This window comes from Nelumbo lutea, chromosome 8 (assembly GCF_056320005.1).
Source record: "Nelumbo lutea isolate HS-2025 chromosome 8, American lotus-T2T, whole genome shotgun sequence".
Taxonomy (NCBI): domain Eukaryota; kingdom Viridiplantae; phylum Streptophyta; class Magnoliopsida; order Proteales; family Nelumbonaceae; genus Nelumbo; species Nelumbo lutea.
Window position 1 is genome coordinate 7,203,767 of NC_142691.1, and position 12,411 is coordinate 7,216,177.

At 36.5% G+C, this 12,411-nt stretch overlaps 1 protein-coding gene across 2 annotated transcripts in view; it reads left to right on the top strand.

Moving 5' to 3' along the window:
- LOC148842456 (uncharacterized) overlaps positions 1 to 12,411 on the top strand; it is a 47,698-nt gene that overhangs the window by 11,928 nt on the left and 23,359 nt on the right. For both annotated transcript variants that reach the window (XM_088959683.1, XM_088959684.1), the window contains 5 exons: positions 5,161 to 5,216; positions 5,307 to 5,406; positions 5,557 to 5,674; positions 5,862 to 6,071; positions 9,926 to 10,262. In XM_088959683.1, the coding sequence (XP_088815809.1) occupies positions 5,161 to 5,216; positions 5,307 to 5,406; positions 5,557 to 5,674; positions 5,862 to 6,071; positions 9,926 to 10,262 (821 nt within the window). The remainder of the gene's footprint in view (positions 1 to 5,160; positions 5,217 to 5,306; positions 5,407 to 5,556; positions 5,675 to 5,861; positions 6,072 to 9,925; positions 10,263 to 12,411) is intronic.

Sequence of the window (12,411 nt, forward strand, 5' to 3'; positions counted from 1 at the left end):
AGCCAGACAATAAGATTTGGGTTCCTCAGCCCAAAGGGACCTTTTCTTGTGCTTCTTTTTTTAAGTCTCCTTGTCAGTATCCCTCTCAACAGGTTTTCCCTTCAAAGTAAATTTGGTGTAGGCCGGTTCCCCCAAAGATAATGGCTTTTTGTTGGGAAGTGTACCATGGGAAGTGAACACTTCAGATCTTCTACAAAAGAGAAGACCTTTCCTTTGTATTTCACCCAACTGGTGTCCTCTCTGTAGAGCTCACAGGGAGGATAGTTATCACCTACTAATGTCCTGTCCTTTCTCCGTAAAATTATGGGATTGGCTTTTTTCGTTGTTTGGGTGTAGGGGGAACATGCCAGCAGAAGTGTGCATGATCTTTAATCCTTCTACCTTCAGCTGGCCCAAAAAAAGAGGGAGACTTATGTGGAGATGTGCTAGAGCAGCCTTGCTATGGACAATTTGGGAAGAAAGGAATGCTAGAATCTTTCAAGACAAGGAGAGGAGCAGTCAAGATTTGAAGGAGTGTGTGATGAATAGGGCAATCCACTGGCTGAAGACTATGGAACTTTTCCATCACTTTTCCTTTTCATGTGGAGAAATTGGCTAGCAGTGGCAAGGTGCTCTTCTGGGAATACTAAGGCATCTACACAATGGACACCACTGCCTGAAGTTTCAATGAAACTGAATTTTGATGGTAGTAGTCAGGGCAATCCAGGGCGCTCTGGAATGGGAGGGGTCTTGGGAAATGAGGCTGGAGATTTATACTGCTTTATTCAGATCTTTTGGGATTTGGAGATTCAGTCAGAGCAGAACTATTAGCAGCCATACAAGGAGTGCAACTCGCAAATCAGTTAAGAGTAGGACAGCTTGTTATAGAAGGGGACTCCAAGGTGGTGGTGGGTGGGTTACAGAATCCTGAGGAAACTATATGGTGCTATAGAAATGAATTCAAAAAATTTAAGTGGCTGACAAGGAATATATCTGTTAGTACACAATGGGTGGGGAGATCAGCAAATGCTTTGGCTGATGGCTTAGCTAAGCAAGGAACAAAAAAGGAAGTTTTGTTTTGGGCTCAGCTGCAATGTTCATCTTTTCCTTTTCCTTTTAAGTTTCTATGTAATCAATTGAGAGAGGCTGCAGCTTGTGCCTCTCCACAGGCTGCTGTATGAGATCTTCTTTCTCTTTTGAAGTAATAAAACCATCCTTATTCATCAAAAAAAAAAAAAAAAAAAAAAAATATATATATATATATATATATATATGTATGTATATAGATGTAAATCCTCTTTTTGGTGGAAGTGCACTCCAATATGAAATTCTTTAATGTCTGGTAGAAAATGGCCATCAAAGCCATGTTACATTATAAAACAAGATTCAGTGTTGGTGTCTTTGGTGAACATGTAATTATCCAAAATCAATATAGTCATATGTATTAACTTTGTAATTGATGTACACAGTCCTATGCCATAAGCTGCTGATTACTGCATTGCAGTTCCTTCTATAGTGCACTGTGCACTCCTTGGTATTACTAAAATTTCTATTATTGATTAAAGATAAATGTCTTGATGGATGTGTATTTTCTGCACCGGTTCCTTGAATTTCCAGAATTCTCTTTACACATGTAAGTTTTGTGCATTTCATATCTTGGAAGCATCTGTAGGTTAAATAATAGCATTTTTGATCAATTAAAGTAATGGAGTATTCATTGTCCTGTGGTCATCAAATGCCTACAAAGTTGTTCCATAAGCACTCCACTGCAGGTAATTTGGGAGCTTTTCACTCCTATTTCAGTAATACAATTATACTTTCCCTTTTTTCAGAAAATAGAAAAAGCACTGCACTGCAGGTAATTTAGAGCCATATGTTATTATTTCTCAGTGGCTGGGATGCTTTATCCTCACTTTGTTACATGTTACACTTTCAAAATTGTTTCTGTGTCAATAGATGCTTAAAATTCAGATTTGATGTAGTTCCTTTTCAGACACCTTCTCCATGCCCTATCCTTCCTGATCCTGTATCATTGATCCTTCTATAACATCGAAGTAGAAAATGATATTTATCATATGCTTTCATTTCTGCAAGCCTTAATCAAGGAAATATGTGTGTTAACAAAAGTTACTTTTTGGGGAAGATGCAACGTTTAAGGATTGAGAGGAAAAACCATGAAACATTTTGCAACTCCTTTAATGTTACATGGAGGAATTGGGCAGCAGTAGCAAGGTGTTCTTCCACAAAGAATAGGGTGGTAGCAAGCTGGGCACTCCCTCCTGAAGGCTCTTTGAAGCTGAATTTTGATGGTAGCAGTCAAGGCAACCCAGGTCCCTCTGGTATGGGAGGGGTTGCAAGAATTGGAGAAGTTGTGCCTTTCTACTTGGGTCCCTTGGGAATTGGTGGCTCTGCTAGGGCAGAATTAGTAGATGCGGTACAAGGAGTGCAGTTTGCAAATCAACTAGGTATGGAGCAGCTTTTGATTGAAGGGGATTCCAAGATGGTATGAGCTGGTTGAAGACCCAGAAATTGTTGTGTGGTACTTACAAGAACGAAGTCAAGAAATTTAGGTGACTAACACGTAATATGCCTACAAGAATACAATGGGTGGGGATCCTCTTGTATGATTTTTCCTGATTTACTAAAATTACCTTACCTTTTTTCAAAAAAAAAAAAGAATATAATAGGTGGGGAGATCATCAAAGCATTGGCTGATTGTCTAGCCAAGCAAGGGGCAAATAGGGAACATTTGTTTTGGGCTCAGGTGTAAACTTATACTTTGTACTTTGTTAGGAGCGGTCACAGCTCGTGCCTCTCCAAGTGATGCTTGTATCAATTTGAACTTATGAATCAATAAATTTTCTCTTTACTTGTCAAAAAAAATTATCACTGGGGGAAAGCAGTGCTTCAACAAGGCTGCATTTGTCTCTTTCTGTGGAAGTGAAAATGTTGTATTCACTGTTTTGACAGGAAAAAAAATCCTTTATGCATATACTTTTGATGGTAAAGAAAGAAATTTCATTAGAAGGAGAAATGAGATTACAATGCCTGTGAACAGATTTCAACAAATACAACCAAAATATTGACCCTAAACAAGAAACCCAAAATACAATTTACATTGACTCATTTCTTAATTAACACTGTTATAACCCATAAATCTGACTGAAGTTCCCTTTTGTTCACATCAGGATAACAAAGAATCCATTCAGCCACTGTTGAGCAATTATCTAGCACCAGTTTTCTTCTTGGTCTATATTTGTCTTAAAATGACTTGTCTGTTTCTTTCTTTTCAAACACCCCAACACACAACTATTGGAATTGTGGGTCATAAAATCTTTAATCTCTTATAACCTCTTAAGCCAAATTAGAAAATTTCATTTGGTTGAGTTGGATCTTTGCTTCTTGAAAGTTATAAAGAACTTCCAAAAGAACTCCTCCAGCTGTACTTACAAAAGAAGTGGACACTTCCCACTTCCCTTCTGCACATTACACACATCTTTGTCTTGTCAAATCCTCGTCTTCAACTGATCCATGTTTGTAAGTTGTCAATTTCTACAACCATGCAAAAGCTTCAACTCTTGGAGGGATTGGATTACATATGATTATGGAGTAGTAGAAAAAAGGAAACTCACTTTCTGATGGTGAGATGGCTAAAGGAAGATAATGCTGGTATCTGGAACTACAGCAATGAAAACAAAAAAAATGGCTGCCTAGGGACATTAAGGTGAAATACAGTTGGGTAAAGAGAACTGTTAACTCATTTGCTGATGGGTTAGCCAAGCAAGGGGTGAATAGGGGATCTTTCTTTTGGCTCATTTCTAATGTTGTTTTTTTTGTTTTGCTAAAATGGGGGAGTTAAGAAAGTTTACCTCCCCCTCTCTTGTAATTAAAGTTTATTGTTCTTAATAAATTCTGACATTATTGATAAAAAGGGGCAACTCACTCTGAAAAGGCTTTACAGTGTATTGCCCTGTACAAAGTTCATTTTATTTAGTATTACACCCACAAAATCTAGTTAAGTGAATTTCCAATCCATGAGATAGCTACTATCATCAGCATCCAGGCATTTGCAAGACCTTTCGTTTCTTTCCACACGCTCCAATAGACAATTAAAGGCATCATTTTCCAGAGGGTAACTCCTCCATTTCATAGAAATGCTTTCCAAGAACTGATGGCATCTCAAACTGATGGGTAATATGACGTAGACATCATAAAAAGAATGCAAAGAGTCTCAAGGATTTCTTTTCTCCTTCTAAAGGAAAGTTAGTGGTTTAATGGATTCTTCTAAAGCTATCTCATGTTCTGTTTCTCTCCAATGGGACTTGGAGGATGATTATCATAGTATCATGAGTAATCAATTTTATAGTGCAAGGTTTTGTTACCAAATGCTTCCATTCGTTGGTAACCTAATAAGTGCCAAGCACCCCAATAGGCTTAGCGGTTGGTATAGGAATTAGGATAGCCAGATGCTTCCATTGGTTTTATATTTGATGTACAATAAGTGCCAAGTGCCTGAAGATATTTCTTCTGTACATATGAACACCTTCCTTTCACGCCCGCCCCCCGCCCCCCCCCTCCCCCCCCCCCCAAAAAAAAAAAACCCAACAGCTAACAAAGAAGAGTAAACATCTTGCACAAATAGAGGATTGACACTTAACCATCTCGTAAGATTCTCCACTATTAGGTTAATCAGCTGCTCTTCTTGAAAGAATTTCTGTTCAAAAACCCTCCTATTTCATTCACCCAAATGGCCCACAGAACAGCCAGAGGTAATGCCGACCCGAGTATCCTCCCTTTCTTGCACATTTTTTCAACTATCCAACTTTTGAGAAGAGATTTGAGTGATTAGGCATGCAGCTGTGATAGGAGATTACCTTGAAGAAGTGATACCAAATACCAATAGAGAACTCACAAAGGATAAACAAGTGATTGGAAGTTTCCACCTCCTTGTTACATAAAACACATAAACAGTCTGGAAGGCTATTTCCTTTTCTAATAAGCATATCCCTACGGAGGCTTTTTTTCTTTGGCAGCAACCTGAGAAAAAAAAGTTCACTTTGTTCACTTGGGATGGAGGTGTAATATGCAGAATCTTATAAAAGGAATTATGTATATGCAGAATTGGCATTTGCAGTATCTTATATGCATGCTCATGGAATGATTCTTCTGTTTCACATGTAGGTTGGGCCTGGATCTGTTCTTCAGGGTCCTTTGGAAAATGCAACCTCTGATGCTGTGTAAGTTTTTATTTATATGATCCCTCAACATAAAGTGTTTCCTACTTTTTGTTTTGCTTAATTGGATTTCTTTCTTCTGATATATGGTAGGACACCAAAGCTCTACTGTGAATTCCAGGATTGCCCAGCAGAACTGCTTCATCCACCTGAAGATTGCAATGTGAACTCTTCATTGTCCTTTACTCTTCAGGTGTGGCTTTTGTTTGATCAGTCACTAAGAAGAGTCATCCTTTTGATTAACAATTAACTATCTAGTTAAAAATAGTATAAGATGCTCATTATGCATTGTTAGCGATTGTGTTTACATTTGTTTAATGGTTTTGTTACCCTGCCCATGCAGATCTGCCGAGTTGAAGATATTACTGTTGAAGGCCTCATAAAAGGTTCTGTTGTTCATTTCCACAGGGCAAGAACTGTAGTTGTTCAATCCTTTGGTATAATAACCACATCTGGATTGGGTATGATTTCTAAATCCTCTCTATTCTTTTAATTCAAAGATTTATCCTTCAATACTTTTTTTTATCTGTTTACATCTTTTGTATATTGAAAATTTACCTTTCTTGCTTATCTGAGAAAATACAAACCATCCATTTTGTGGGGGATTGACCTTAACTTTTCCATGGAATTTTAATTCTGAGTGTGCAGGATGTACAGGTGGTGTAGGTAGAGGTATGACTTTAAGTGATGGAGTTGGCAGTGGTGGTGGGCATGGTGGTAAAGGTGGGGATGGATATTACAATGGAAGTTTTATTGATGGTGGTGTTGCATATGGAAATGCTGATTTGCCTTGTGAACTTGGTAGTGGAAGTGGAAATGATGACACAGGTGGTTCAACTGCTGGTGGTGGTATCATAGGTAAGCCTATGGACATAATCAACTTAATAAGCATTATCCGTTAGTATTGTTGTTGTTTTTATTGTTATTGCAAAGCAGCTCTGTTTCTAACACACGCCCTTGTTTCCAACTCAATGTGGTGGTTGGATCACCCTTGACTATTTTATTAGAAAGCCTAAGATCATCTACCTATCTTAACCTATCAAAAGCAAATATTTCTGCTTTGTTAGTGTCATGTAGCTTCAAATATGAAAAGTGACTGCTATGCTCTCTCATTTTGAGGTACCCACAATTTCTCAGACAAGGTGATTGATTAGTCATATTTTGACAATGGCTTGACAGAAAGGTTTGGATGTCAACATGCTACTAGGTGTCTCTGTTACATTTGGGCTGGGGCCCCTGGCACTTTAGGGATGGGTTCCCTTTCTTTATGCTTTACTTTTTAATCATTAATGAAATCTTTCATTATTTGAAAATAGTGCCTACAATCCATGACCCCTGTTACAAATGTTGGATGTTTGGAATCTGACTTGAAGATGCCTTTGATTTTCTTGAGGAGTGGTGCTACCTAGAGAATTTATTTGTTATTGTACCCATCTATTCTCTTCTAGGCAAGGATTAAAGTATCGGTATCGGGTATCGTATCAGACCACTTGGATATGGATACAGATAAGGATACGCTTTGGAAACACATGGATACGGATGAAAAAATATGGATACACTGAAAAATGCATATAAATTCCATGAATTTATTAATATCATTATTTTTAAGATCAAAATAGCCATAATTAATATATAGATACATAGAAAATGTATATTCTAAAGGTATATGTGAAGAAATATACTACAATTAGTGTAGTGGGATGCATAGAAATCATAAAATTTTATTGATATTGTACCAATCAAGAATCCCAGAACGCATTATATATATTTTTTTACAAATTAATACATGCACAAAGCTATTATTATGTTATTTTCTAATGAACTTGAAGGCACGAAACATGTGCAACTATTATATGTGAATTACTATATTGATTATTTTATAGTGGGATGCATAAGAATCATAAACTTTTATTGATAATGTATCAATCAAGAATCCTGGAACATATTATATATTTTTTTACAAATTAGTACATGCATAAAGCTATTATTATGTTATTTTCTACTGAATTTCAAGGCACAAAACATATGTAACTATTATATGTGAATTATTATATTGATTATTTTCTATTATACTATTTTTAATTTTTAATATTAACCGAAAGTCAACTAAAAATTAATTCTCAAATGCTTAGTTAACAGTATTTTTATTTTTGTAAGCAATAAATACGTTATTATAAATTGTAATTAAAATATAAATTAAAAATTTATAAAATTTATAATATTTAACTTAAAATATATCAAATATATTAAAATTTCTAAGATACACATCATATGCAAATTCATAATTTTTAACTACTAAAATAATTATTCCATTATTAATATTTTTATTTCCATAAAATTTGAGTTAAAAAATCATTTTTGATATAAATATAGATTATTGGAATTGACAAATTCATTTTATATTATATTCTTGAGGTTTTTGTAAATAATATTTTTATTTTTATAAATAATATATATACTTTTACTTGGTTCAAATTAAAATATTAATTAATAATTTATAAAATTTTAAGATACATATCATGTTCAAATTTATAAATATTAAATACTAAAATAATTATTCTATTATCAATATCTTTATTCATATAAATTTCTTGAGATTAAACAATTTTTTTTTATAAATGTGGATTTAAGAAATTATTTATTCTATTAGTTTTTAAAATATTAGTTTTGAGTATTATTATTATTATTTTTTATTTTGTTGTAATTGTTAAACACAAATGCAACTTGTCCGCATTACATGTAGACACTAGAATAGAAAAAAGTTATTTTATTTCATTAAATTTCATAAGATGAAAAGTGGCCTAGTGGATCAAGCACGCGGTTAAGGCTTTAACGCTGGGTGATTTGTGTTCACTCTTGTTGCATTTTTTAGAAATAAACATGTGCGCAAGAAACACATCGATCCATATCGTTCCGTATTGGTGCGTATCGGTTGATACAACACGATACGGGCCGATATAAATGCGTATCGCTCCGATACACATGATTCAAGGAATACAGATTTAGGCATAGCGAATCCTATATCCCCTCTGGCCGATACCGATACAATATGCCCCGTATCAGACGTATCATATCGATATTTAAATCCTTGCTTCTAGGTTGATGTTCTTGTAGTACTAGGAAATTAATTGCATGACTACGCTAGGAAGTAGGAACAGGATTACCAGATAAGAGTTTGTGGGGTTCTAATTTCCCATAGAAGGCATGTTATCAAAATATCATAATGGTTGATGAAGGAATTAAGATGAATTGCACTGATGACAAAAAGGTAAAGATCTAAAAAGAAAATCTTATGGTGCCACCTGTTTGAGTTTAGACTTTACTCCATACTTGCTTCTAATAATTGAAAACCATTAACCTCCTGGTGAAAATGTCAACAACCACTCCTCACAAAAAGAGTCTTATGGTGCCACTTGTTTGAGTTGGACTTTAGTCCATACTTGCTCCTAATAATTGAAAACCATAAACCTTATGGGGAAAATGCCATCACCCACTTGTCACAAAATACCAAAGTCTTTTTTCTTTTTTTTTTTTTTTAGGAGAAATTAGATTTCTGTTGTTATAGCAAAAAGAATAATGCATATACAACACCCATTTTTAAAATATTGAGAATGATGAAGTTCCCTGCTGGTCATAGCGGGGACTTGGGATCAAATCCCGCCTGCACCTGGGTTGGGGGATGGACTATCCCCCCCAGTTGTGTTGCCCTTCACCAGATATAAAAAAAATGGGAATGATCTATCTGAGAATGTACTGTGCCTATCGATCATCTCAAGATAGAATCAGCTGGGAGTGTATGTTGTTGAATGTCCTTTTCTCTCTCCTCCCAAATAGTTCATGTAACCAATGGAACAATGTCCCAGAATGGATTCCCTTATTTGCTCAACTTCATTATGTAACATCAACCAGAGTACTCCTTTAGTAAGCTCAGGAAGCACCACTTAGACCAAAGATTTCTAGGGAATTGGCCCCCAAAGCAAAGCTTATTCTGCAATGAAAGAATAAGTAGCTTCCTGATTGATGAACCTCCATAATGAGTGGGCAAGTCAGATCTGTGATAGCCATTCCCTTGGATGTTAAATGACCCTTTGTCAAACATTTCTCTAATGAAGTTGTTTTTACACATAAAAGCTACCTCTGAAGGAACACGTGGCTCCCATATCTGTGTCCATAAATAAAACCCACCAAGTTCTTTTTCTTTAGACTCCTCTTTGAAGTCTACATCTTTTAGTTTGCTTCTCATAGTTCCCTCTTTAATTATCTCAAGGGAGTCTGGACTCTGGAGCAAACTGCTGTTATTTCCTTTTGTTTTATTCCATTTTATTTTTATGTCCAATTTTGATATGTATGCATCTTTCAAGCATCCTTATCTTGGTAGTTATATTCAGCCTTCATGATCTGCATGTACTCACAATAATCTTTATGTTGTTTCCCTCTTGATAACAGTTGATATTGATGGAGGGATTTATGGCCTAGTTCATAGATTCTTTTTCTTCCTTCCATTTAATTTCAACTATCAGATACAAGGCAAATTTCATTCATTTCTATTAAGTCTCTGATTTGAGTAAAACATGCTAGCCTGCCATTTGAGTTATGTGCATGGGAACCTGGTAACAAATATTTTAGGCTTTTCATATATTTGGTCTTCTAGTTACTTTTTCTTTACTGATTATTTTTGCTTTGTTTTTGCATTTTCATTGTCCCTTGAACAGTGATGGGTTCGTTAGAGCATTCTTTGTCAAGTTTATCCATTTATGGTTCACTTAGAGCAGATGGAGAAAGTTTTGGGCAGAGCATTAGAAAGCGTGGTTATGGGATTTTGGATAGTTTAAATGGAGGCCCTGGAGGTGGATCTGGAGGAACCATTCTTTTGTTTTTGCGTACGCTGACCCTTGGAGAGACTGCTATTATTTCAAGTGTTGGAGGACATGGTAGTCACAGTGGTAGTGGTGGTGGTGGTGGTGGTAGGATTCACTTTGATTGGTCTGACATTCCTACAGGTGATGAATATCAACCTATAGCAAGCGTTAAAGGAAGCATATACAGAAGGTGCATTTAACTGCTTATTTCATTATGTGTTTACAAAGACTCTTATTTTGCACTTTTTGTGTGTTGTTTCTGTGAATACTAAATAGGACAAGCATCAAGATTTCTTATCAAAGCTTGTGAAAACAACTGATATATGTTTTTCATGTTTTGGAAATATTGGCTTTTTTTAAATTTTTGCCAGATTCTTGGTAAGACTTTCTAACCATTGAAAATCTGTGCATTTGTTCACAAAAAAAATAATTGTAACTTATGCCTAGCAATACTTGTATGAAGGTGATTCTGATGCAGATGCTGAATCCTTGTGACATTCTCACATAGAGAATAAAAGAACCTCCTTATGCTTCTGTATCTCTGCAAATTGGTGTCTGGTATATGTTTCTAATGTTAGCCTTTTAGTTTTTTTTTTCTTTTATCCATCTAGTGGTCTTTTGGAAACATTTGATTCTTTTTTGATTTGTAAATTTCCACTTTTCTTGATAATAGAAAGATGATTTCATTAATCAAACGATAGATCTGATACAAGCATCCTGGTGAGGTGCAAAGTGCTGCCTCACTCTTAAAAAGAGGTTTGTAAATCTCCATTTGATTAAGTGGAAAATGTCAATGTAAAATACAAGTGCTGAGTACCCTACTGTTGCCCTTAAAACATTCTTGTCCATCTATAAGGTTAGATGTTTTAATACTGAGCTGTCCTTCCCCAATACAATTGTGCCCTGTTCACCCCTTGTTTGGCTAAGACATCTTCTAAATTGTTTGCTTTTCTTCTTGTCCATAAGAATTGAACTCTTAGGTCTTGTGCCAGCTCCCTTATTTCTCTTACTACATGTTGGTATTGCCATGGTCTTGGGTTGTTTTACGAAAGAGTTTACAACAACTTTGGAATTGCCTTTCACAATCATGTTTCAATAGTTTAGAGCTTATCCAAGTTTTATTCCTTGGTGTACTGTTAGGAACCTGCTTAACTCAGGGCTCTTCGAGGGGCCAATCTCCTGAATTCTTGGAAGAAGAGAGAGAAGAGAGAGAGAGAGAGAGAGAGTTTAATGCTGAAGTAATCAATGTCCTATTCTCTTTTCTGCTCTACTACTTATAGTTTTACAATCTTGATTGTTACAGTTGTTACAAGGCAATTGTTATAAGTGGATGGCAGTTGTTACAAGTGGATGGTTAGTTGGCTGACGTGGCCTCCTCTTGTAAAACTGATTAATTGCCTTCTGTTGGTCTGTTCCAGCAGTCTTGACAATCCCCCCTTCCTTTAGAGTGACCTGGCCCAAGGTCTAATGTAGGAAAATTTGATTGCAGATCTAAGTAGGATTCCCAGGTTGGCTCAGTCTGCACTTGTCCTTCCGAAAGGTTAGACCAAACAACTAATGCCTCTGGTATGACTCTGCCTCCCCGATACACCCATCTGAAATCAATGATGCGGGCTGGCTCAGTCTGTAGTTGTCCTTCTTCTGAAAATATGGGAAGGGATGCACTTGTAATGACTCCTGACTTCGGCCCCTTCTTCAGTAAGGAAATATGGAATACATGGTGCAGTTTGGATGTTGCCGGAAGGTCCAGTTTGTATGGCACTGATCCTATTCTCTCCAGGATTTTAAATGGGCCAAAATAGCGCGGGCTGAGTTTGTTCCACTGTCGGCTTGCAATTGAAATCTGCCTGAAGGGTTGTAATTTGAGAAACACCCAATTACCTACTTTTCATATTGGACATTCTTGTGGTGTTTATCATAGGTGTGCTTCATCCATTGCTGTGCTTGTAAGAGATGATGTCTCAGTTCCCTTAGCACCTCATCCCGTTGCATTAGCTGTTCTTCAACGGCCGCTATTGTGGTAGTTCCTTTTTCATAAGGAAGTATAGGGGGAGGGTCCCGACCACATAAAGATCTGAATGGTGTCATCCCCGCGGCGCTATGGAAAGTGGTGTTGTACCACCATTCGGCCTAGTGGATCCACTTCACCCATTGTCTTGGTTGATCTCCCGCGAAGCATCTCAGATATGTTTCGAGACTCTTGTTAACCGCCTCTGTCTGTCCATCAGATTGGGGGTGGTAGCTAGTTGACTTGAATAGTTTAACCCTGTGTAGGCGGAAAAGCTTAGCCCAGAAACGACTCATAGGGTCCCTGTCTAATACAATTGATTTGGGGAGCC